The 25642-nt window shown below is 45.0% G+C and overlaps 1 protein-coding gene across 1 annotated transcript in view; it reads right to left on the reverse strand.

Moving 5' to 3' along the window:
* prkcab (protein kinase C, alpha, b) overlaps nt 1-25642 on the reverse strand; it is a gene marked incomplete at its 3' end in the record, with an annotated part of 626135 nt that overhangs the window by 90559 nt on the left and 509934 nt on the right. Inside the window, exons 9-11 of the mRNA XM_084328655.1 lie at nt 22538-22678; nt 19673-19846; nt 16884-16975 (exon numbers count right to left, since the gene is read on the reverse strand). Coding sequence (XP_084184781.1) covers nt 16884-16975; nt 19673-19846; nt 22538-22678 — 407 coding nt within the window. The remainder of the gene's footprint in view (nt 1-16883; nt 16976-19672; nt 19847-22537; nt 22679-25642) is intronic.

Here is a 25642-nt window from a genome sequence, read left to right on the forward strand (position 1 = left end):
AACGTAGTGAATTCCATGCACTTTGTGTATCCCCCCTGTGACACATACACATGCGCACACACACACGCACACACACATGCGTGCACATGCACACACACACACACACACACACACACACACACACACACACACACACACACACACACACAGACACACACACACACACACACACACACACACACACACACACACACACACACACACACACACACACACTACTGTATCTGTGGTTGTAATGTACTGTAATGTAAAGTACTCTGCTCATCATCGATCTAATGTCCTCAATACAATCTATCTGATGCAGTAGTGTTTGTGTGTGTGTGTCAAGTCAAGTCAAGTCAAGAGTTTTATTTGTCACGGCATACAAGTATACAATGAAATGCGGGTGGTCTTGCCCGCAACGATGTGCAATACAGTAGTACAACATATAATAGAATCCAATAAAACAACATTGTGCAATAAACAGGTAACATAGTGGGGCATCTCGGTATTTGTACATGTATGTGTGTGTATGTATGTGTGTATGCGTGTGTGTGTGTGTGTGTGTGTGTGTGTGTGTGTGTGTGTGTGTGTGTGTGTGTGTGCGTGTGGGATTTACTGCTCACGTAATATGCAGCTGGAAAGCTCCAATTGTTGTCAATTGTACCAGCTACACCAGGCGCAGGTGTGGTGGTATTGCGAGGGCCTTGCATGCGCTTGCTGTAAAATTAAAAATTTTTCTCCGATATGCACACATGTACCACATTTCTTTTTAATAGTTTGGTATATACACATATTTTATTTCAACAAAAACATGAATGACGAAGGAGGAGCTTCTGGTGTCATGGAGTGAGGACGTACATTCACAGCTGCTCCCCCAGCTTTTGCAGATTTTCATTTTTAATGCCCTCACTGGTCTCCAATTTCTTCTTTTCCACATTTTATGGCAAGACATGGCAGACAAACGATCAACTAAGCATTGTCCACAAAAGCCGAGAAGATACATCGGCTTCAAACGCTGCCTATGCCGGAGGCTACTCTGAGTGGCTCTAGCCTGGCGGCTATCAAGATGGTCCCGCTGAACTTCTCGAGACTCACTTTAAATCCTACTGCAAAGCAGTTTCAGCCGAGATAAGAGCAGCCATAGAGACCATGGACAAAAAGGTAGAAATGCTCCACACAAAAACGATAGACAATAGCAGAGAGATTGTCTCGCTCATGAGGGAGGCTAGCCAGCAAGAGCAACATTTACAGCATCTCGAGTTGGACCAAGCTATCAAGCTAGCCGAGCTAGCTAAGATCCAAGCTAGACTCACGAGGTACAATCCCGCAAAAGACGGAATAACATAAGAATTATCTCTACCGGAGGACATTGAAGGACCCCAACCATCACGCTTTTTTCCTGAGATGCTGCAAGAAGTCCTGGGTAAAGAGTTGCTAGCTAGCCCCCCTGAGTGTGATAGAGCGCATCGTCCTCCCATTTCTAAACCAGCGAAAGGACAGAGGCAGAGAACTATAATTATTCAGATCCATAAATCCCAGCTAAAAGAGTTGATCATCCACGAGGCCTGAGCTAGAAAGGGCAAGCTGTTGTACAAAGGCCATCACATCGCTTTTTATGAAGACTACCAACCGGAGATCGTGGCTCAACGCAAAGAATACAAGGAAGCCATGTCTGAGCTGTGGCAACTGGGCTACAGGCCGACTCTACTCTTCCCAGCCAAGCTAACCATCGTAACCAAATGGGGGACGAGAAGGAGAGGGCTTCCTGAAGGACATGCAGAGGAACCCAGAATCTACCGAAGATGCTTGCTAACAACGTGGTTGTCGGACATGTCTACAGTTAGGCCAAGCTAAGTTGGCCACGCTCATGAGACTTTCAATTTTGCAGTGCTAGTCAATTAAGCTATGCTAGGTTAAGCTAAGCCAGTCAAGTAAGCTAAGTTAAGGATAGTTCCTTTATTAAGCTAACGAGTTATAACAGACTGAGCTACATTGGCTAACAAGTTAATGTTAGGTTGGCCCAAGACAACTATATTCATTCATTAAGTTGACAAATTACGATGGTTCATAATTGATGGCTAACAGACTACACTGAAGCTAAGCTAATTGAGTTCCTTCATTAAGATATCAACTTATGGTCTTTACTCTTAGATACATTTGATAAAAAAAATGCAACATTATGTCATACAGTCTAGAGAGATTGATTTATGACGTAATGTAATTTGTGGTCCGCCGATGGACCGCTCGGGCTAAAGAGGTTAAGAAGGACAAGGACCCAAATGACTGTGTAGCTACAGGCCCCTAAGTCTCCTCTGCACTGACCTCAAAAAAAAAAAGTCCTGGCCCGTCGTTTACAAAAATATATGACAGAGCTAGTACACTGTGACCAAACCGGCTTTATTCGGGGACGCTTAGCTGCGGATAACCTTAGAAGATTGTTGCATATAATCGACAGTAGTAGTAAGGATAATAAAACACTAGCCACATTCCTATCTTTGGATGCCATGAAGGCCTTCGATAGACTGGAGTGGTCATACCTATGGGCGGTACTGGAGGCTATGGAACTGGGAGAGGACTTTATTCATATGATTAAAGTACTCTATGCCACTCCATCAGCAATGATAACGACTGGCAAGATCTGCTCCCCTCTCTTCTCAGTCTCGAGGTCTTCTAGACAGGGTTGTCCTTTGAGCCCCGGGCTTTTTGCGCTATCCCTGGAGCCACTAGCTCAATTTATAAGACAAACTTGTCCCAACATTTTCCCTATAACAATTAAAGATACCCATCACAAAATTGCTCTTTATGCAGACAATTTACTGATCTTTATGCAGGACCCCTCCAAGTCGGCCACAAATGTACTCAAGATAATAGACGAATTTGGTGAACTATCAGGCTTCAAAATCAACTGGCCCAAATCTGCATTCTACAGGTCAGAGCATCGATTATCAAAATGAACGTAAACTTTATTAGTTCAATGCTCCCCTTACTCCCCCCAATCGACTACTGGCGCAAACTACAATCCACAATATCTAAATGAATTTGGAACAACAAGCGGCTGATAATCAAAAGAACCACTGCTCAGCGCAGGAAACAGGACGAGGGTCTAGCAATCCTGGATTTTAAATTATGTTTCTGGTCCTTCTCACTGAGGCCCCTGATTAACTGGTTTGACCCAGAGGTTGCCGTGCCATGGCGTGCCTTTGAGGAAGCAACAGTCTCCCCACTAAGACTACAGGATGTAATCTATTCCAACACCTTGATTAGAAAATGCCAATCCTATCATCTCCCATGTGATTCAGACATGGCGTAACGAGATCTTGTACCATCAAATGCCCGTGGCACCTCGACTCCCCAATATTTCATAGCCAACAATTACTTATTGGGCATAAACCCATTAACAACTCTCATTGGGAGAGGAAAGGAATCCACACTCTGGGGGATGTTTATGATAGAACCGACCTTCGTGCATTTCAAGACCTGAGAGAGTTTTATGACCTTCCCGGCGCCTCCTTTTTCTTTTATTTACAACTGAGGGCAGCGCTCAGGATGCATGGGGTCCTGTGGGGTCAGCCACTACATCGACACCCCTTTTCTAGACTCATCGGAGACAGAACAACCTCAAGGGGCTTTGTTTCAGACTTTTATACACTCTTACTCGAGTCCACATACATGAACCTCCCCTTAGATACAATTTGGCGGGAAGACATTTCAGAACTGGTACCTTGAGTTTGATTTGGGTGATGTCTGGACTAATATTACACTGGCCTCCCATAACCCCAATCATCAACAAGTACACTTTAACTATATTCATAGAACGTATCTCACTCCTAGAAAACTATGTATGATGGGTATTTTGGCTGACTCCCAGTGTACCCTGTGCGCCCTGGGGGCCACTGGCACTTACATACACATGTTCTGGGAATGTCCACCGGTCGCTCGATTTTGGAAAACCATAACCACTAAGCTTTCGGACATATGTGCCCTGACAATACCACTATCCGCAACGACACTACTCCTGAATTATATCTCCCAGCTGCCCGCTCCTATACAGCAAAAAAGACAAATTTGTGCGGGATTTACAGCAGCCAAAACATGTATAGCTATGAGATGGAAACAACCCAACAAACTTAATAATTAATTGGGCTACTGGCACCGACCCGGCCCTGGGACCTCTTGAGGACGATTTGCCCACCGGCGTGACGCGTCACTTTGCGATCATCTAGCGGCTTGAGTTTATATATATAATTAAAGCCTTATTTGATGCCTGTCGATTGCCACCTCAGCATGTCAAAATCCGCTCAGCAGGTCTCGAGTGCGCCATTGTACATGGCAGAGTCAGATTACCACCAACTCCCGAGGCTCTAGCTCCGTCAATCATTTGGCGATCTCGGAAACTATTGGACAGGGTTGTAGTCAATGAGTCTGGCTTTCCAATGATACCCCATGTGGGGATGTGCGAATCAGGGATCTAGGTGAAAAGTCACGAGTGAAAACCGGAAGAGAAAAAAAATATGCAGAATTAATTGAAGTCAATGAGGAAATGGAAACTTGGAGAGCTTTTTTTTTCTTCTTTTTTACACAGTTTACCAAAATCGCTCCTAAATACTAATTTCTGAACGGATTTTTATGAAATTTGGACATGTACTACATAAGACTATGGGCCCAGTGTGTTTTCCAGCTCATACAAATTATTTTGGATATACTATTTCTGGATATTGCAACTACTACAGAAAAATTTGAGAAATTTCAGAATGTTATCTTTCAAAAGAGACCAGTGCTATAAGTATAAAGTATAAAGATACGCTTTTCAAAAAAAGTATGGCGTCCTCAAATGGCCACCTTTCTGGGCACCAGTTAACATTCTTAGATGTAATTTATTTGGAGATCTTCACAGCTCGGGTAATTGGAGTTAAAGAATCTAACATTAATTTATGGGCATTGGCAGCTGAGAGTAAAGTCAATGGGTCTCATTCACCAACATTGCCAACATTGTCTTAAAGGAAAACTCCAACATTTTGTGAAATTAGCTTATTTAACATCTTCCCTGGAGTTAGACAAGAAGATACATACCTTTTTTGTCTCTGTGCGTGCATTTAGCTTAGGGAACTGTCGCTCCGTTAGCATAGCTTAGCTTCATCACTGGAAGTGAGGCGGATCCGGAGCCTTACAGTGTATAGTTTGATTGATTGATTGATTGAAAAGTTTATTAACAGATTGCAGAATACACTCCAAATACAACTCCAAAATGTTCATGTAAACATGTTGTGACCTGTGTATTCACCACGTGGAGAAATAAAAAATAATTGAATTAGACAATTACGTTTTATAAGCAAATATACTCAGAACAATTTTTTTGCCCAACCACTCCTCTCTGAGCGCAGCCAGTGATTTCAATGTGACGCCGTGTTTGTTTACATTCTCATTCATTCAAAAGATCCAAAGTTCCGAACCGATTGAAGTTTATGGATACCATGACTTGAAATCCTCTTACCTTGACGATTAAAAGCCTCCCCAATTTAGAAAACAGTAATCCAATGGCTGGTATATTGTTATACCGGAGACTCTGAGCTAACCGGAGCTAACGCAGAACAGGAGGATGGTAAAGCATATATAATGACTTCCTTTCTGGGGTTGTCAAAATAAAAGTGCAACGTTTATAGCAGCGGAAAACGTTTATTTTGTACATTATCTAACGTTAACACGAACCTAAACTAACTTTAGGTTAGTTGTAACGTTAGTTTAGGTTCGTGTTAACGTTAGATAATGTACAAAATAAACGTTTTCCGCTGCTATAAACGTCGCACTTTTATTTTGACAACCCCAGAAAGGAAGTCATTATATATGCTTTACCATCCTCCTGTTCTGCGTTAGCTCCGGTTAGCTCAGAGCATCCGGTATAACAATATACCAGGGCTTGGATTACTGTTTTCTAAATTGGGGAGGCTTTTAATCGTCAAGGTAAGAGGATTTCAAGTCATGGTATCCATAAACTTCAATCGGTTCGGATCTTTTGAATGAATGAGAATGTAAACAAACACGGCGTCACGTTGAAATCACTGGCTGCGCTCAGAGAGGAGTGGTTGGGCAAAAAAAAATCTGAGTATATTTGCTTATAAAACGTAATTGTCTAATTCAATAATTTTTTATTTCTCCACGTGGTGAATACACAGGTCACAACATGTTTACATGAACGTTTTGGAGTTGTATTTGGAGTGTATTCTGCAATCTGTTAATAAACTTTTCAATCAATCAATCAAACTATACACTGTAAGGCTCCGGATCCGCCTCACTTCCAATGATGAAGCTAAGCTATGCTAACGGAGCGACTGTTCCCTAAGCTAAATGCACGCACAGAGACAAAAAAGGTATGTATCTTCTTGTCTAACTCCAGGGAAGATGTTAAATAAGCTAATTTCACAAAATGTTGGAGTTTTCCTTTAAGTGGCCAAAACGATCAGTTGGGATGCCCAAAATGAGGATTGTCACTCATTGACAAACATGAACACACACACACACACGCACGCACACACACACGCGCGCGAGTGCAGTACTGTATAGTCTACGTGCGTAATGAATGAACGCAGTAGGCTTATATTATTCTAATGACTTGTTTTATTAGGAGATCACAGATAGTAGTACAGTAGTAGTACAGTCCTATAGTAGTACAATCCAGTCCGCTCATGGTACGTATCTACTAAATCCTAATGAAACAAGTAATTCGAATAATATAAGCCTACTGTTCATTAATTAGACACGTAGGCTATACAGTGTGTGTGTGGCGCAAAAAGACATATGGAATATTAATAGTCTATTCCACTATATCCACATGATTAGCTTTAGTTCTTATTTATTTATCCACTGTCATTTGCAGTGTTGGTGTAGTAGGCTACATAGTGTATTTCAATATCTGTTTTAGTGATTAGTGATATATTTGAAAGAATGCAGGTTATAGCTATATAAAATGACAAATGTCTGTCAATGGGATATATTGCATGTTGTCTATAACATAAGGTTATCCTATAACCCTAGTTATATGAGTATAGCGAGCGCTCTGCTCTATTGGGACTATCCCTTTATCCACTCTAATAATGAATAACTTTCTCCACATGCACACACCCATCCGCCTGGCCACACCCACATCCGCTCCTATATAAGCGAGGTTGTGGCCACACAATCAGCTCCTTCCCAAGTCTTTCACCACTGAAGGCGAAGACCACAGGGTCCTCAGTGAGTCAGAGCAGAGCGCTCGCTATACTCATATAACTAGGGTTATAGGATAACCTTACGTTATAGATCGTATAGCTTTACGCTCTGCTCTATTGGAACACAGGAGCTGAGCAGAGCGTAAAGCTCGACAGATGTACTCGCTGAGGCCCCCTACAACCATCAGAACCGGGGAGGACCCGAGCCCCCCGGTCCCCCCTAGTGGAGGACGGGAGGGAATCGGATCCGACTGTGCGAAGAGGGTTTAGCACCTCAAACGCACAGGGTGAGCAGACCGTGGGACTTACCTTCATTCAGAAGGACCCGTGACCACTCAGGCACGCATCCCACATGCCACCAGGGAACGGACGGGAAGCAAAACACCCCCGTCACAGTCCCCAACATCACAGGGTCGAAGGTCAAGAACCCAACCCCGTGGCAAGTCTGCAGCAGCGGAGCACGGAGGAGGTCCCAGCCCTAGGACAACCTGAGGGCTAGGACCCCCTGAAGAAAGGGGCCTGGTGAGGCCAACGCGGTCATAGCATCGGGACCCCACCAGATGGTCACTGGTGACACCACCCCCCACATTGCCAGCGTATCGGACAGGGCCCAAATCAAGAGCAGGCCCTTCCCCCCTTGGCACGCCGCTCTGAAGCACTCTACAAGAGGCTACCCCCCCACAACACTGCAGGGCCAGTCGGCGTGCCGGGGAGACAACCCCCAAGGAGGTTGATCCCTCAATCCAGGCAACAGGCCCCAAGAGCAGAACTCGACCTGTGCCTGGAGCACTGCGGACTAGACAGGCACCTAAAGGGTCTACTGTGAGAACAGTATCCCGGCAGAAGGGGTGTTCGGTATGCTGTGCACCATGTCATACCCTCCACAAACCCAACCCCCCAATCCAGCGGGGTCAAGGTTCAAAGAAGAGGCTGACACAATTGGCAGACGTCATGAAAGATGCAGGGGCACACTCTCGGGCAGACGGGGTCAAGCCCGGCCTCAACCCGAGAGTCGACTCTGCTACCAACACACCGGGGAACCAACCACCAACCAACCATGTTTAGTTTAACAGGAGGCGGTTGTTCCCTTAAAGCAGTGGTCACCAACCTTTTTAAGCCCAAGATCACTTTTTTTTTTGGTGAAGGCAAGATCTACCTATTGAAGCGTTGAGAGAAAAAGACAGCCAAGATTGTACTTTAAACTAAATGACTTTTATTTGCCTGTATTCTAATTACATGCAATGCTTTGGTCCAACATTAAAACGTCAAAGTAGAACTGTAATATGTACTTTCTCAGTCAGTGCTAAGTGCAGTCATCTTATGCAGCATCACTTTTCACATCAAAACAAAAGTAGAACTGTAATGTGGACTTTCTCATATTATTAACATTGACAAACATATTTACAATTAGCATTTTATAAAGTAGAACTGTAATGTGTACTTTCTCAGTCAGTGCTAAGTGCAGTCATCTTATGCAGCATCACTTTTTACATCAAAACAAAAGTAGAACTGTAATGTGGACCTTCTCCTATTAATTAACATTGCCAAACATATTTACAATTAGCATTTTATAAAGTAGAACTGTAATATGTACTTTCTCAGTCAGTGCTAAGTGCAGTCCTCTTATGCAGCATCACTTTTCACATCAAAACAAAAGTAGAACTATAATGTGGACTCTCATATTATTAACATTAGAAAATGCTAATTGTAAATATGTTTGTCAAAGTAGAACTGTAATATGTACTTTCTCAGTCAGTGCTAAGTGCAGTAATCTTATGCAGCATCACTTTTCACATCAAAACAAAAGTAGAACTGTAATGTAGACTCTCAGGGAAAGATTAAAAAAAAAATTTCAGGGAAAGATCTACAGGGAAGGTCTCAAAGATCGACCAGTCGATCAAGATCGACGGGGTGGTGACCACTGCCTTAAAGGAAAACTCCAACATTTTGGGAAATTAGCTTATTTAACATCTTCCCTGGAGTTAGACAAGAAGATACATACCTTTTTTGTCTCTGTGCATGCATTAGGCTTAGGGAACAGCCGCTCCGTTAGCGTAGCTTAGCTTCATCACTGGAAGTGGGTCAGACTTGTACCCTGACGTTCCCTACAGTGCCCTACAGTCACGAAATACACTCCAAATACAACTCCAAAACGTTCCTGGAAACATGTTGTGACCTGTGTATTTACCACGTGGAGAAATACAAAATAATTTAATTCGACAATTACGTTTTCTAAGCAAATATACTCTGAACTATTTTTTGCCTAACCACTCCTCTCTGGGCGCAGTGATTTCAGTGCTACTTTCTAACGTGACGCCGTGTTTGTTTACATTCTCATTTCATTCAAATGATCCGAACCGATTGAAGTTTATGGATACCATGACTTAAAATCCTCTTACCTTGACGATTAAAAGCCTCCCCAATTTAGAAAACAGTATTCCCATGGCTGGTCTTGATATACTGCACGCTAACGGAGCTAACCAACAACCGGACACTAAAGCAGATAACTAGGCTAACTTCCGGTCGGGGAGTTCCAAAATAAAAGAGCGACGTCTATAGCAGCAGAAATACGTTTATTTTGTACATTATCTAACTTAAGACGAACCTAAACTAACTTTAGGTTAGTTGTAACGTTAGTTTAGGTTCGTGTTGGTCAAGTTCCAATTTGGTTTTCGCCCCCGTCACAGCACAGAAACAGCCCTCCTCAAAATCACTAATGACCTCCTGATGGCAGCTGACTCCGGACTATTATCCATCCTCATCCTCCTTGATCTAAGCGCCGCATTTGACACCATATCTCACTCCACCCTCCTTAACCGACTAGCCTCCATTGGAATCTCCCACACATCCCTATACTGGTTCCATTCATATCTCTCTGGTCGTACTCAGTTCATTCAGTTAAAATCATTCACATCACATCCATCCCCCCTCTCCTCCAGTGTTCCCCAGGGCTCTGTCCATGGCCCTATCCTCTTCATCATCTACCTCGGATTCTCCGTAAATACAACATCAATTTCCACTGTTACGCGGACGACACCCAGCTCTATGTTTCCTCCAAACCCACTTCCACCCTCCCTCCCTCTTCCCTCTGTGCCTGTTTACAGGAAATCAAATCCTGGTTCACTTCAAATTTCCTCAAACTAAACAGTCATAAAACAGAGGTAGTCCTCATTGGCTCCAAGTCCACACTCACCAAGCACCCCAGTTTCACCCTCACCATAGACAACTCCTTGGTTTCCCCTTCCCCCCAGGTCAAGAGTCTGGGTGTCGTCCTCGACAGCACCCTATCATTCCATTCCCACATCAATAACACCATCCGGTCCGCCTACTTCCACCTTCGCAACATCAACCGCCTCCGCCCTTCACTCACTCCCAACAGCGCCACAATCCTGGTCCACTCCCTCGTCACTTCCCGCTTGGATTATTGCAACTCCCTTCTCTTTGGTCTCCCCCACAAACTCCTCCATAAGCTCCAACTGGTCCAGAACGCTGCTGCCCGTATAATAACCAGAACCCCTGTCATCAGTCACATCACCCCCGTCCTACGCCAACTACACTGGCTTCCCATTAAACACCGCATAGATTACAAGATCCTCCTCCATACATTCAAGGCCATCCACAACCTCGCCCCTCCATACCTGTCCGACCTCCTCCACATCAACATTCCCACCCGGTCCCTCAGGTCTGCCTCCTCCATCAACCTGACCGTCCCCCCAGCCCGTCTGTCCACCATGGGGTCAAGAGCCTTCAGCTGCTCTGCCCCCGCCTCTGGAACTCCCTCCCCCCCGACATCAGGAACATTGACTCCATCATCCCATTTAAAACCCACTTCAAAACCCACCTGTTTAGGCAGGCGTATGTCTGATTTTATTTTTTAAATGGATTGTGATTGTAAATTAACTGTTTTTAAATTGTTGTACGGCGACCTTGAGTGTCTTGAAAGGCGCCTTATAAATAAAATGCATTATTATTATTATTATTATTATTATTATTATTATTATTATTATTATTATTATTATTATTATTATTATTATTATTATTATTATTATTATTATTATTATTACATGAAAGCGCATATACCTGTTAGGGTAATAGCTTTACATTCTGCACGCCAGCCACAGATGATAAACTCGTTTGTGTAAAAAACAGGCTTTTATACAAGGCTTAGGCTCATGTGCGAAACTTGCCACCCACATTTTTATACCTTTACCCTAAAGTAAAGAAAAAACAACAGATTTTAAAGAGAGGGTCCAAGGACCTTGGTACAATAGCTATATATGTAACCACTTCTGCACTAAAACGTAACATGAACACACACAACCCCCTTCAGACAATAAAAAAGGCAAAAGTTCACTCTTACTACTGCAAGAAGAACGGCGTCTTTTATGACGAGAGAAGCCCTCGACCAAGTGCTAGCCACAGGCCTTGCTAAGCTCATACATAATAGCGACCAAAAAACTATTTTCAGAGAAAACTGCCCCACTCCCTAAGCAAGAACACAACCCCAACAGTAGTTGAGGGTTTACATCGTATCCCCAAATATATAGTGAATAAACACACGTTTTGTAACAAAAAAACATTCCCTCACCAGGAGGGACCCTTTATTTAATAACAATATCATATTTTGGGGGGGGGGGGGGGGGGCAAACAGGGGAGTCACTAGCGTCGCCTGCTGCGTGCAGAACGCCGTTTGCCCCCACGGGAAGCTGGCCCAGAGGGACGGTGCTGAGGAGCCTCCTGGTCACGTCGATCCCTACTGTTCCCTCTGGCCGCAGGGCGACTGGCTGCAGCGGTAGCGGCACTTCCTCCACTCCTGGCCTTCCTCGCGGAAGGCCCAGCAGCAGCAGTGGTGACGGTGGCAACGGCCGCAGGCCTCTGCCAGCGTTGCCTCCTCCTCACATCACCGGTGGCATCGGGTCGGGAAAATGGGGCTTGAGCACGGAGCGCTCCTCCATCTCCCTGCAGGCTGCCGTCATCTGCTGCATGGCCGACCCGAAAAGTCCAGCATCGGAGAGGGGGGCCGTGAGCAGTGGAATCCTCCTCTGGTCCGGCACCCGCGCCTGCTCCAGCCAAAGGTGCCGCTGGATGAGAGTGGCCAGGGCGCGCTCCTTCCCGGCGGCTATCGCCTGCAGCTGGGTCAGATGCAGGATGGCTCCAGCCGCCTGGGCGTGGAGGTACCGTTGATGGTCATCTAGTACCGTCCCGCCCTACATCAGCCCCGACATGTAGCGCGCCAGCTGCGCAATGTTGGAGGTTGCAGCCAGGCTCTGTGTCGAGGCGATGTACACCTGGTCACTCCATGACGCCAACTGCCTAGCCGACTTCCCCTGGGGAACTGGCTTTCTTAATGGCTCCCACACCATCTCGGGGCAAAGGATGGCTGCCATCGGGCTATCAAGTCGAGGCACCCCGTCCCTTAGCCCCTGGACCAAACCCACCACCCGCGTGACTGGCACGTAGGCGGGGGTAAGGCCAACGATGCGGGATATTACCTGTCCCTGTGCCACGTAAGCCTCCATTGCTGGGAAGAATGGGCAGACAACGCCTGTCTCTCTCACAGGACGACGTTGCCAGAGATGACCTATCATGTCATCGGAAACAGGTGCCGACAGTGGCTGTGGCAACGCCATGCCATTGGCGGCTGCGGCGGCCGCCATGAGCTCGGGGAACAAGGCAAGCAACTTCCCTTGCATACCTTCTTCCACGTCACTCGCATCCCTCGCGTACGGGAGGCTGCACTGGGCGCCGTCGTCCGACGCGGCAGATAGCTGGGCATCTCGTCTCCGGGGTTGAGGTTTTAACCCAGTCCCAGAGTACAAGGAACCCCAGGGAGACGTAGCACTCCCTGCCACTCCCTGAAGGGGAGAGTGATACGTCTCCGCTGGGCCTTCGAACAAGAGAATCCTCAGTCTCCATCGGTAATCCTCAGTCTCCATCGGATATGGAGAAGAGGCGAGAGAACTCTCGCTCGGCTCCAGCACAACACTACAACCAGGCCGTTCACCCCCGCTGCTCGCCGTCTTACGACGAGAGCGAGCCGAGGCGAAGAGTCTGCAACACAAATCCCCGGCCACCAGAGGAACTGTCGGCCTGTCGGCCGACTGTCCTCTGGCGGAGGAACCAGGGCCGGAACTCGGCCACCTCACAGGAAGCACACTCTCCTCCGGGCGCCGCCCAGGCGCATCTGTTTGCCACGACCGTGCGCACGGAGGACGCCGCGATAGTGAAGCGCTGGTGGAGGGTAGCGTTGTAGTCGTCTAGAAGACCCTCCGACGGTGAAGACATTATCTCTTTGTTTTTTCGAAAAATAGCGAGATAGAAAAAACAAAGATACAATGTCAACGTAGCTCCTCTCCAACAAACTACTTTGACACTAAACGAAAGTGGTGTATAGTTGGTGGTGAAAGTAGGGAAGGAGCTGATTGTGTGGCCACGACCCCGCTTATATAGGAGCGGATGTGGGTGTGGCCAGGCGGAGGTAAATAGGTGTGTGCATGTGGAGAAAGTTATTCATTATTAGAGTGGATAAAGGGATAGTCCCAATAGAGCAGAGCGTAAAGCTATACGATCTATAACCTGCATTCTTTCAAATGTATAATTAATCAATAAAACAGATATTTAACAAATAAGAAATACAAATGCCACAGAAGGCATTAAATAATTATTATTTTCAATCATTTCACAATAATTGCATAATTGTGTTTGAATATCTGAGTAATTAAGTAATTATACATTTATCCAAAATAGCTGGTTCAGATTCAGGTTACGGTAATCCAGCTGCCCTGTGATCAGGTGAATCCATATTATTTATTTTCTGACATCAAATGCGTCATTGAGGCATGACTTTAAATATAAAGTGTAATTTCATATATATCATACAAATATTGTCATGTTTATTTAAATGATGATTAATTAATTCCAAGGAGGCCTGTAGAGTTGACATGAAGGAATCACTATGATTCCTCCCAATTAAAGCCCTTAAGAACACGGAGCACACCAGTCTGTCAACTTAAGACTGCTCTTCAGTGCTCCTAAATCCTGCTCTTAGTTAGGGTCGAATCCAAGACAAGGGATGGTTGGTGAATCCCAAAATCTGTCCAAAAATGTCTTAAGCATTTTTTGTCTGATCTTTTGTCTTAAGTCTGTTGGTGAATGAGACCCATTGATCTAGCAGCAGTGGGAGTGGGGGAAGAAATGTCTTTTAAAAATGTCTTTAGCAATATATTTTATTTTTATAATTTAACTTTTTATTTATTTCTATTTCTATTTTATTTCTATGGGGTGGGATGTTTTGGGCCCTTGGTTGTGGGTTTGGTGGTCGCAGTCTCGCTGGTGGGGGCCCCTGGTTCGGGGTCTCGGGAAGTCGGAATGTTATAGAGGCGTGATGTTCTGATTCACTGGGATGCCGGATTCGGGGTCCTCATGGGGTGGGGACCGTGGCTGTCGGGACAGAGGCGGATGGGGGCTTGGGATGTTTCACTTTATAGTATGTAATATGTATGCATCGTTTGGGCGGGTGAGGCTTGATGGGGAGGAGTATCGGGGGGAGGCCATCATTTTGGTGGTTCGGCCTGGGAGGGGGGGTCTGGTATGTTGTGGAAATCACTCCATGTGGGTATTTATTTTTTGGGCCAACGGTTGCTGTGGTTTTGATGATCTTGGCTCTGGGCCTAGGGGGCCGCGGGTTCTGGGTCTTTGTTAATTGTTATTATTATTATTATTATTATTATTATTATTATTATTATTATTATTATTATTATTATTATTATTATTATTATTATTATTATTATTATTATTATTATTATTATTATTATTACTGTCCTGTGATGTCTTGTTTCATAAAAAAAAAAAAATTGCATTTTACATTCAGCTAAAAACTTGTCAGCTATCCGTGCACCGTTTGGCCACCTGCCACAGCCTTCTGGTCCTAGCATCTCTGGTCCGACGCCCCCCACCCCCCCATTCCCATCCACATGGCAAACATGTCGGCTAATTTAAACAATTAGCTCCAAGAGACCCGAAGTACAAAGATAAAGTGGCGAGCGAGAACATGGGAAAGCATTGCAGCTGCACTCTGAGAAACAGATATGTTGACAAAGTCAGTTGTTCAGCCGCTGCACTTTACTGTAGCATAGACTCAAGATAGTACCATTCTATACGTGTGGTAGTTATCCGATTGTTTATTATTATTTTATCCACCAAATGGGACTTACTTTGTATCATACATCAACAGCACAGTGATAATACATTACTGTATACTAATCCATTACTGTAGTACTGCAACTTGTGCACGCAATTGCCGTTCCTGGTGTAGCTGGCAGAATTTAAGCACAAGGATATTTTCACGGGCTGTGCTACGCACACAAACGTTGGTGTAGCCTGGTGTTATATGTGTCTGTGTGTGTGTGTGTGTGTGTGTGTGTGTGTGTGTGTGTGTGTGTGTGTGTGTGTGTGTGTGTGTGTGTGTGTGTGTGTGTGTGTGTGTGTGTGTGTGTGTGTGTGTGTGCAGTGGCATGTCTGCAGTGTGTGTAGAGGAGTATGTGCATGTGTCATTTCCTTCCTCATAGGTAACCAGTAGCATTTGGTACTAGGGACCAAACACAGCTTCTTTATGCCACATTCATTTTAAACGGACTTTGTGGCAATAAAAAGTCTTTACTCAAGCGAACATCTGGAATAGCTTGACTTTGCAGACTTTGAAGAGAATGTGCTGTTGTATATTTTAAATCACAGCTAGAATCAAAACCATCTGGTCTGAGCAATAACCAAATTTTTTATCTGGGCTTTAAAGGGAATATTCCCCATAATGGCAAAGTGGGAAGATTCAATTAATCTTTGTCGTGGAGAACAGCAGAGGGGCGGAGCCTGGACACAGCTGTGAAACTCTTGCCTCTGCAGCTACAATCCTCTGCACTGAAAAGATGACCATAGACTGCTCAACATTCAGTGGGATTGGAAGAGTGGACACCAATCAGAAATCAAAACCACGATGACGGCACAGGAAGTAGGAGGGTAGTGTTGGCAGTTTGTGGTGTACATTTTGTGTAAAACTAAATGAATGTCCAAAATTATTATAAAAGGCCATGATGTCAAAAGGTAATGCAGGCTACCGGTTACAAGGCCATGGTGTCAAAAGGTAATGCAGGCTACCGGTTACAAGGCCATGATGTCAAAAGGTAATGCAGGCTACCGGTTACAAGGCCATGGTGTCAAAAGGTAATGCAGGCTACCGGTTACAAGGCCATGCTGTCAAAAGGTAATGCAGGCTACCGGTTACAAGGCCATGGTGTCAAAAGGTAATGCAGGCTACCGGTTACATGGCCATGGTGTCAAAAGGTAATGCAGGCTACCGGTTACAAGGCCATGGTGTCAAAAGGTAATGCAGGCTACCGCTGTCACAAGCTGGTTAACTAGTGGCTACGCTGTGTGTTCTTTGAAACATTGTCGCTTTTCTTTCTTCTGACGCACGCAAGTAAACATGGGTGGAGAGAAACCCCAAAAAACACTGGGAGGATTGTGAACCTGCTTGTGATTTTCGAAGGTCGAAATCGAACGTTCGTTTCGATCGTTTCTCAACTTGGAATGAAAATTGCCCTAATGTGGACGTGGGTTAGGGTTGGGGGGGGGGGGGGGGGGCACAGATGGACCGCCTGGTGTCCTGACTGCCCTGACTGTCCTGACTGTCCTGACTGTTCTTACACGGCCTGAGGCTCCTTGAACTTGCCCATGCGTTGGATGTGGTACATGAGGTCCCCGCCATTGATGTACTCCATCACAAAGTACAGCCGGTCCTGGGGTGAAGTGGAGAGGAAGAAAGAGCGGGAAAAGGAAGGATAGAGAGAAAGAAAATTGGGGGAGGGGGCAGACGAAAGTGCAAGAAGATTGAGTTATCGTCCAACAAAGGTGCACTAAAGCCTTGAAACACACATAACAAAATTAAATATACATTTTCATATAAAAGACACGTAGAGAGCCTCTATGTTGAATGAACCCAGGACCCGCATACAGGATATCCTAGAGATTAATCTGCAGACAGAAGCAGACCACCGACAATTAAAAAACACGATGGATGACACAACCCGGACTATAGGTGAGACCCCCACAGATGAACAGGGCCTTTCCAGACACTCTGTACCAAGTGAAATACCTTTCTATCGTGTGTTGTTTTTGTTCTCCAAGCGTAGTAGTATGACAGACACAGTAGTATTGTAGTATTACAATGCACGGCGAGCTCCATTCTTTCACTAAACCGTCCTGAGCCAATTTTACATTCTCCATATCATCATAAGTCAGGTGTAGCTTTCATCAGAAAATGTTTTAGAGTTTTTTTTATTGAGGAGCTTATGAGTCACCGAGTATGGAGTTTGGAGGCAAAGTAGTTAATATTCTGGTCCAGTCTCTCAAGTCAGCATAGGTGGATCAACGTTGTCGACAGGGGGAAAAAACACAGACAGACAGGCTTAAGGGTTAGGCAGGGACACACAGAGACACATACACAGACAGACAGGCTTAAGGGTTAGGCAGGAACACACACAGAGACACATACAGTACACAGACAGACAGGCTTAAGGGTTAGGCAGGGACACACAGAGACACATACACAGACAGACAGGCTTAAGGGTTAGGCAGGAACACACACAGAGACACATACAGTACACAGACAGACAGGCTTAAGGGTTAGGCAGGAACACACAGAGACACATACACAGACAGACAGGCTTAAGGGTTAGGCAGGAACACACACAGAGACACATACAGTACACAGACAGACAGGCTTAAGGGTTAGGCAGGAACACACAGAGACACATACACAGACAGACAGGCTTAAGGGTTAGGCAGGAACACACACAGAGACACATACACAGACAGACAGGCTTAAGGGTTAGGCAGGAACACACAGAGACACATACAGTACACAGACAGACAGGCTTAAGGGTTAGGCAGGGACACACAGAGACACATACACAGACAGACAGGCTTATGGGTTAGGCAGGAACACACAGAGACTAGAACATGCGCGCACGGCACGTACTGAACACAGTCTCTGGGTCTCACTCTCTTGCACACATAGACATCCATACCTCTCCCACATATACACAGACAGATAGACCCCACACACACACACACACACACACACACACACACACACACACACACACACACACACACACACACACACACACACACACACACACACACACACACACACACACACACACACACACACACACACACACACACACACCACACACCACACACCACACACTTGACCCCCATACTCAATTATAGCCTCCTAGGGCAAAACCTGTGGCTGCTAGAGGGTCCAACCAACCAACCAATCGACCAACAGAGTGACCTATAGAGCCGCTGGTTGCAGCTAATAAACAGGATGTGACTGTATATGAGACTGTATACTGTATATGAGACTGCATAGTGTATATGAGACTGTATACTGTATATGAGACTGCATAGTGTATATGAGACTGTATACTGTATATGAGACTGCATAGTGTATATGAGACAGTATACTGTATATGAGAATGTAATTTAGATGTAAACGGAAAATGTGCAAGCAATACACTTCTATGTACTGTTGCATGTCTGTGTATAGGATACATTATGTTTATTAATAAGTACATATTATTATTATTATTATAATTTTTTGGATCCACTTTTTCTCCTTATTTTTTCTATTTTTCTCCCATCCCAATTTAGCTGTTTCCAATTCTCCCCTCCCCTGTCTTGAACGTTGCTCGCATATGCCCGCCACAGGTCGGTCGTAGGGAGGATAGAAGACTTGCATCACGTGTCCCCTCCGGTACACGAGGAGGCAGCCTGTCACATCTTTTCACCTGCCAGCGCGGACTCTCATTGGCAAGGTGTAACGTGTGGGAGGCTCACACTACCCCCGCTATTTCCTGTCTCTGCTGTGCAGGCGTCCCCCAACCGACCTGTAGGAGTCGCTGTCCACAACGTCCAGATTACCACCCATCGACTTCCACCGCTAACTCTGCCAATTGAGCCAGTATGACGGCCGGCCCAAGCCGGAGGCAACGCCGACAGCCGGATTTGAACCCGGTGTCTCTTGCGTTGGTGATGAGCGCAATGTCCGCTGCGCCACTCAGCCTCCCAGTACATATTATTATTATTATTATTATTATTATTATTATTATTATTATTATTATTATTATTATTATTATTATTATTATTATTATTATTATTATTATTATTATTATTATTATTATTATTATTATGTATGGTACATTGTTTCCAATTCTCCCTATTATTCCATCATATCTTATCATGTGCTCAGAAGGAGCACCTTTATAGCTGCTGTGCTCCATTGATTGGTTGGTGTGTCAGTCAGTGTGTTCATGCATGTGTTCGTTCAATCACTTCCTCAGCCATCTGGTTGACAAACCTGCCACGCTGGATGTTTCATACTAGCAACCAACATGGCCTCGGTGTGTCCATACTCGTGCACGTACCACAGTCTGGAAGCAGGAGTGAAGCTGTGTGAGGAAGGGAGGTTTGTCTCTCTGAGCCAGGACTCTCTTCTCCACCATGGTACACTCTACGTCATCATCCTGGATCACCACATCCTTCTTCAGGATCTTTATGGCATACAGCTCCTCTGATGACTTCTTCTCCGCCAGCATCACCTATAGCAGACGGGGGGCACATTTTTTTTTTTTTTTTTAAGGTCAAGGTTAGAAGGACTTTGCTATATTCTTTGCAACCATCAACTCCTCCCTCAACTTGGGGGTGGTTCCAACCTCCATAAAACAAGTCACACCGGTCATAAAAATAAAAAAAAACATGAACCCCACCATCATAGATAACTATCACCCTGTCTCTCTTCTCTCCTTCCTTTCTAAATCACTTGAGCGTGCTGTATCCAACCAACTCACTGATTATCTCTAGAATGACCTCCTAGACCCTAATCAGTCAGGCTTCAGGACTGGTCACTCCACAGAGATGGGCCTCATAGCAGTCACAGAGGCTCTTCACTTAGCAAGAGTGAAGGGCGTCTCCTCTGTCCTGATTTTCCTGGACCTGTCGGCAGCCTTTGACACAGTCAACCATCAGATCCCTCGCAGGAATGGGAGTGGTAGGCTATGCGCTGGCGTGGCTGTCATCCTACTGGTGTGTCCCCCAGGGCTCGGTCCTTGGACTCCTCCACTTCTCCCTCTACACCAAATCTCTGGGTAACATTATTATTAGTGCTGTCAGGCGATTAAAAAAATGTATCTAATTAATTACAGGATTTGTAATTAATTAATCTAATTAATCGCATTTTAATCACGTAACCATTTTAGGCCTGATATTTTATATTCTATAATCATATTTCAAATTGCATGTGTCCGGATGGCAGAATTCAGTACTGTATCTACAAAACCTTCTGTTTATTCATCTTCCCTTTATTAATTTGCTTAGATTTTTCAGGTCTGGTCAATTTTAGCATGGTTTTATTCACAGTAAAAAAAAAAGAATTGAATTGATATTCTCATTTGGTTCATTCATGTTGAGTTAATTTTCATAACGCGATCATTTGCGGTGTAATTAATTAATCTAATTAACGCGATAAACTGACAGCCCTAATTATTATGTCTCATGCCGTCTCGTATCATTGCTATGCCAATGATACTCAACTCTTCCTCTCCTTTCCTCCCTCAGATATCCATGTCCCTGAGCGGATCTCGGCCTGTCTGTCCGACATCTCCGCCTGGATGACGACCAACCACCTCAAACTGAACCTAAGTAAAACAGAATTGTTTCACCTGCCGGCCAAATCCTCCCCGCTGACCGAACTTTCCATCACAGCCTCGCCCACGACCGCCAAGAACCTTGGTGCAGTCCTTGATGCTCGGCTGAACTTCTCCACTCACATCACTGCAATAACCAGAACCTGCAGAGTCCTCCTGAGCAACATTAGAAGGATCTGCCCATTCCTGACAAAAGAAGCCACTCAACTCCTTGTGCAATCAACAGTCATGTCTCGTCTTGACTATTGCAATGCACTGCTTGCTGGTCTACCGACCACCGCCACCAAGCCACTTCAACTCATTCAGAACGCAGCCGCTCGCCTGATCTCTAACCTACTAAAGTCAGCCTATGTTACCCCACTTCTTAGAGAGCTGCACTGGCTCCCCATCGCCACACAAATCCGCTTCAAGGTCCTCGACCTGGCATATCGTGCAGTGAAGGGAACAGCTCCTGCCTACCTCTGGTCAATGGTCAATGGTCAATGGTTCAATGGTTCTACACAGCCTCAAGAGACCCCTCAAAGAGAAGTCGCCTATTCTCTGTCCTTGCTCCACGATGGTGGAACGAACTTCCCACCACAGTCAGGACTGCCGAAACCCAACCAATCTTTTACAGTCGCTTCACACTTCTTCAATCAATATCTGAAATCAAATTTCTTTTTAAACACTAACCTTCTTACTTGTCTTCTACTATCATGCACTCTTCCTACTATACTAATATGTCTCTACTACTATGCACTCAACACTGCAGCACTCAAGTTTCAACACTTTTTGATGAATATTGTTACTCAGTTGTACTCTTCCTGTTGATTTACATAACTTGTAAGTCACTTTGGATAAAAGCGTCAGCTAAATGACTAAATGTAAAGGAGTTTAAGAGGAAGGCTAGCACCTTGTAGCCACTGACTAGGGGCTTTGGACACCATTGTCCCAGCTACTATGAGTAGATCTCTAGACACCATTGTCCCTGCTACTGTGAGTAGATCTTTGGACACCACTGTCCCTGGGGTTTCAAATGCATTGTGGGGGCTGTGTGCTGCGAGTGAATCTCCCAGTGTATTTCTGTGAAGTATGCATGTGTGGAAAAAATGTACTCGACACCCCTACGTGCACTACCACCTTGCCATGTTGTCAGTGTGTCTCACCTTGCCATGTGGTCAGTGTGTCTCACCTTGCCATGTGGTCAGTGTGTCTCACCTTGCCATGTGGTCAGTGTGTCTCACCTTGCCATGTGGTCAGTGTGTCTCACCTTGCCATGTGGTCAGTGTGTCTCACCTTGCCATGTGGTCAGTGTGTCTCACCTTGCCATGTGGTCAGTCTGTCTCACCTTGCCATGTGGTCAGTGTGTCTCACCTTGCCATGTGGTCAGTGTGTCTCACCTTGCCATGTGGTCAGTGTGTCTCACCTTGCCATGTGGTCAGTCTGTCTCACCTTGCCATGTGGTCAGTGTGTCTCACCTTGCCATGTGGTCAGTGTGTCTCACCTTGCCATGTGGTCAGTGTGTCTCACCTTGCCATGTGGTCAGTGTGTCTCACCTTGCCATGTGGTCAGTGTGTCTCACCTTGCCATGTGGTCAGTGTGTCTCACCTTGCCAAAGCTGCCTTTCCCCAGCAGGGCCACGAAGTGGAAGTCGGCGAGCCGGATCCTGTCCGAGTTCCCGTGCGGTAGGCTGAAGCGCCGGTGGTCCGCCGGCGTGATCACCTTCTTCCCGTGGCCCAGCTTGGCTTTCTGTGGTGTAGAACACGCATTTACCAGGTTTACATTTCATACTATATATAGATACCGTACATCCATTCCTTCGTACATACCGTACAGTGCACAGTGTTATAGAATGTTCACATGTACTGGAATTGAATCACTATAATGCTGGAACGTTATGTGTGAGCTTTGTTGTTTGGAAGCTCAACATTCATACAAACAAAAAAAGTACAAGCAAAAGTCCATTAGGCATTCTGTGTTTGTGAACTGAGAAGTGCATATATGAGCACTCTGAGACTCTTAGGAATGTAGGGTGCGTTACAAATTAAATGTATATATATATATATATATATATATATATATATATATATATATATATATATATATATATATATTGATTTAAGTCATGCTCAGGTTGGGTTACTTCCCACCCTGTTCCCACACAAGGCCCCAACCAGACTAATCTCCCATTTATTTTGACAGCATTCGCGATGTGGCCCAATGCCGCTCAGATCTGCCTACTTTTGGTTCATAACATGTGCAATGACACTAAGTTTGTCTCTCTGAGAGAGAGGGAGAGAGAGAGAGAGAGAGAGAGAGAGAGAGAGAGAGAGAGAGAGAGAGAGAGAGAGAGAGAGAGAGGGTAGAGGCCTATAACAGCTGGTCTGGAGTACTTTTGTTTCATAACATGTGTAATAGTGACACTAAGTTTGTCTCTCTGAGAGAGAGGGAGAGAGAGAGAGAGAGAGAGAGAGAGAGAGAGAGAGAGAGAGAGAGAGAGAGAGAGAGAGAGAGAGAGAGAGAGAGAGAGAAGAGAGAGAGAGAGAGAGAGGGGGTCGAGGCCTATAACAGCTGGTCTGGAGTCAGATTTGTCCTCTCTGAACACCATTCACTAATGTTACTCCCACACATCTGACTAATGTGAGAGCTGTTTTCATTCCAGTGTCAGAACCTGTAATAAATTGCTGCTGTGTTTCTGTAGAACGGCATGGCCGGACCAAAGGTTGCCTCCATTTTCTGTGTGGTGGTCAAAACAGTAGGGTCAAGAGAATTAAGGACAAGTGTGTACTGATCTGCATACACTAGACTAGTGTTCTGGTACACTTATGTAGTATGTACACACTAGACTAGTGTTCTGGTACTTATGTAGTAGTATGTACAATAGTGTCTAGTGAGTATAATGTAGTGGGCTGTTGATGGAAAATGAGACACAATGTCATCCATCATCGTTATCTAATAGGAAACTAGTTGGTTTCAACAATCAGGATCTAAATATTTGTTATGTCCCTAGACTCTACTGACATGTCAGTCTGTTCTGTCTCTACTGACATGTCAGTCTGTTCTGTCTCTACTGACATGTCAGTCTGTTCTGTCTCTATTGACACGTCAGTCTGTTCTGTCTCTACTGACATGTCAGTCTGTTCTGTCTCTATTGACACGTCAGTCTGTTCTGTCTCTACTGACGTGTCAGTCTGTTCTGTCTCTACTGACATGCCAGTCTGTTCTGTCTCTACTGACATGTCAGTCTGTTCTGTCTCTACTGACATGTCAGTCTGTTCTGTCTCTACTGACACGTCAGTCTGTTCTGTCTCTATTGACACGTCAGTCTGTTCTGTCTCTACTGACATGTCAGTCTGTTCTGTCTCTACTGACATGTCAGTCTGTTCTGTCTCTACTGACATGTCAGTCTGTTCTGTCTCTACTGACATGTCAGTCTGTTCTGTCTCTACTGACATGTCAGTCTGTTCTGTCTCTACTGACATGTCAGTCTGTTCTGTCTCTATTGACATGTCAGTCTGTTCTGTCTCTATTGACACGTCAGTCTGTTCTGTCTCTATTGACATGTCAGTCTGTTCTGTCTCTACTGACATGTCAGTCTGTTCTGTCTCTACTGACATGTCAGTCTGTTCTGTCTCTACTGACATGTCAGTCTGTTCTGTCTCTACTGACATGTCAGTCTGTTCTGTCTCTATTGACACGTCAGTCTGTTCTGTGTGGTATAATATGTCCTCATGTAAATACCCCCCCCCCCCCCCCCCTCTCTGTGGAATAAGACATTCCTCTCCCCAAACCTGTACCCCCCCCCCCCCAATTGACCTATCAAATGGGACCACACACCCCCCTTGTTGAACTATAAAGGGCTCCTCCCGACCACAATCGAGGTCTTCTTACCTGGGTCATTTCAGCTGATCACCTGGGGGGAGCCCTCAGCCATTCTCTCTATGTAATTCTATCTGTTTGGTTAATAAACCCTTGTTATTATCCAAGCCTCGGTTGACTGAGAACATTCTTCATCAGGATATCCACAAATATCCCACAATTGGCGTCTACGAACTTGTGACGGACTTTTTGCGTCCTCCCGGCGTGCTGTATCGTTTCAGCTATACAGAGAAAAGTGAGTATAATAGATGGTCGACCAAAAAATGTATGGCAAGGAATTAAAACCTTCCCGCTTTTCTCTGTGCCAGGTGAACATTACAGAATGTTGTCAAATATTGAGATCATGGCTGAGTAAGAATAATGTGCATTAATATCTGATCTGTATTGAGAATCGTTACCAGGGCGCGCGTGCACCTGGGTCCTTATTCAGGCGGTTCTGAGAGGATGGGTTATATGTGCTATTCCCAAAAGTTTAGGCACAAAGGTTGAAGTGCTATTCCTGGTCGAGTCGGAGCCGACCAAAAGCTAAGGCACACAGTAAGGTTGTTGGTTTGCTAACCCAAGTCTAATTCAGGCTGAAATATAGGCAACAAAAGGAGATACGTGAGCTTATTAGAGTGATATCATTGGAAAACGCTACTCTCTTAGAAACTATTCTATGATTCTTTTGGCAAAGAGGCGGGAAGTTAGGACCGAGAAGCTGTTATAATCTAATTAGATTTAACAGAGTAACGATATATATTCATAGATGCAACCTTAAACTAAGCTCACAATCTCTTCCATTCCTGAAAACGATATATTTGGATTGAATTAATCAATTAATCATACAGAGAG

The sequence above is a fragment of the Notolepis coatsorum genome, assembly GCF_963971535.1.
Source record: "Notolepis coatsorum genome assembly, chromosome: 14".
Classification (NCBI taxonomy): Eukaryota; Metazoa; Chordata; class Actinopteri; order Aulopiformes; family Paralepididae; genus Notolepis; species Notolepis coatsorum.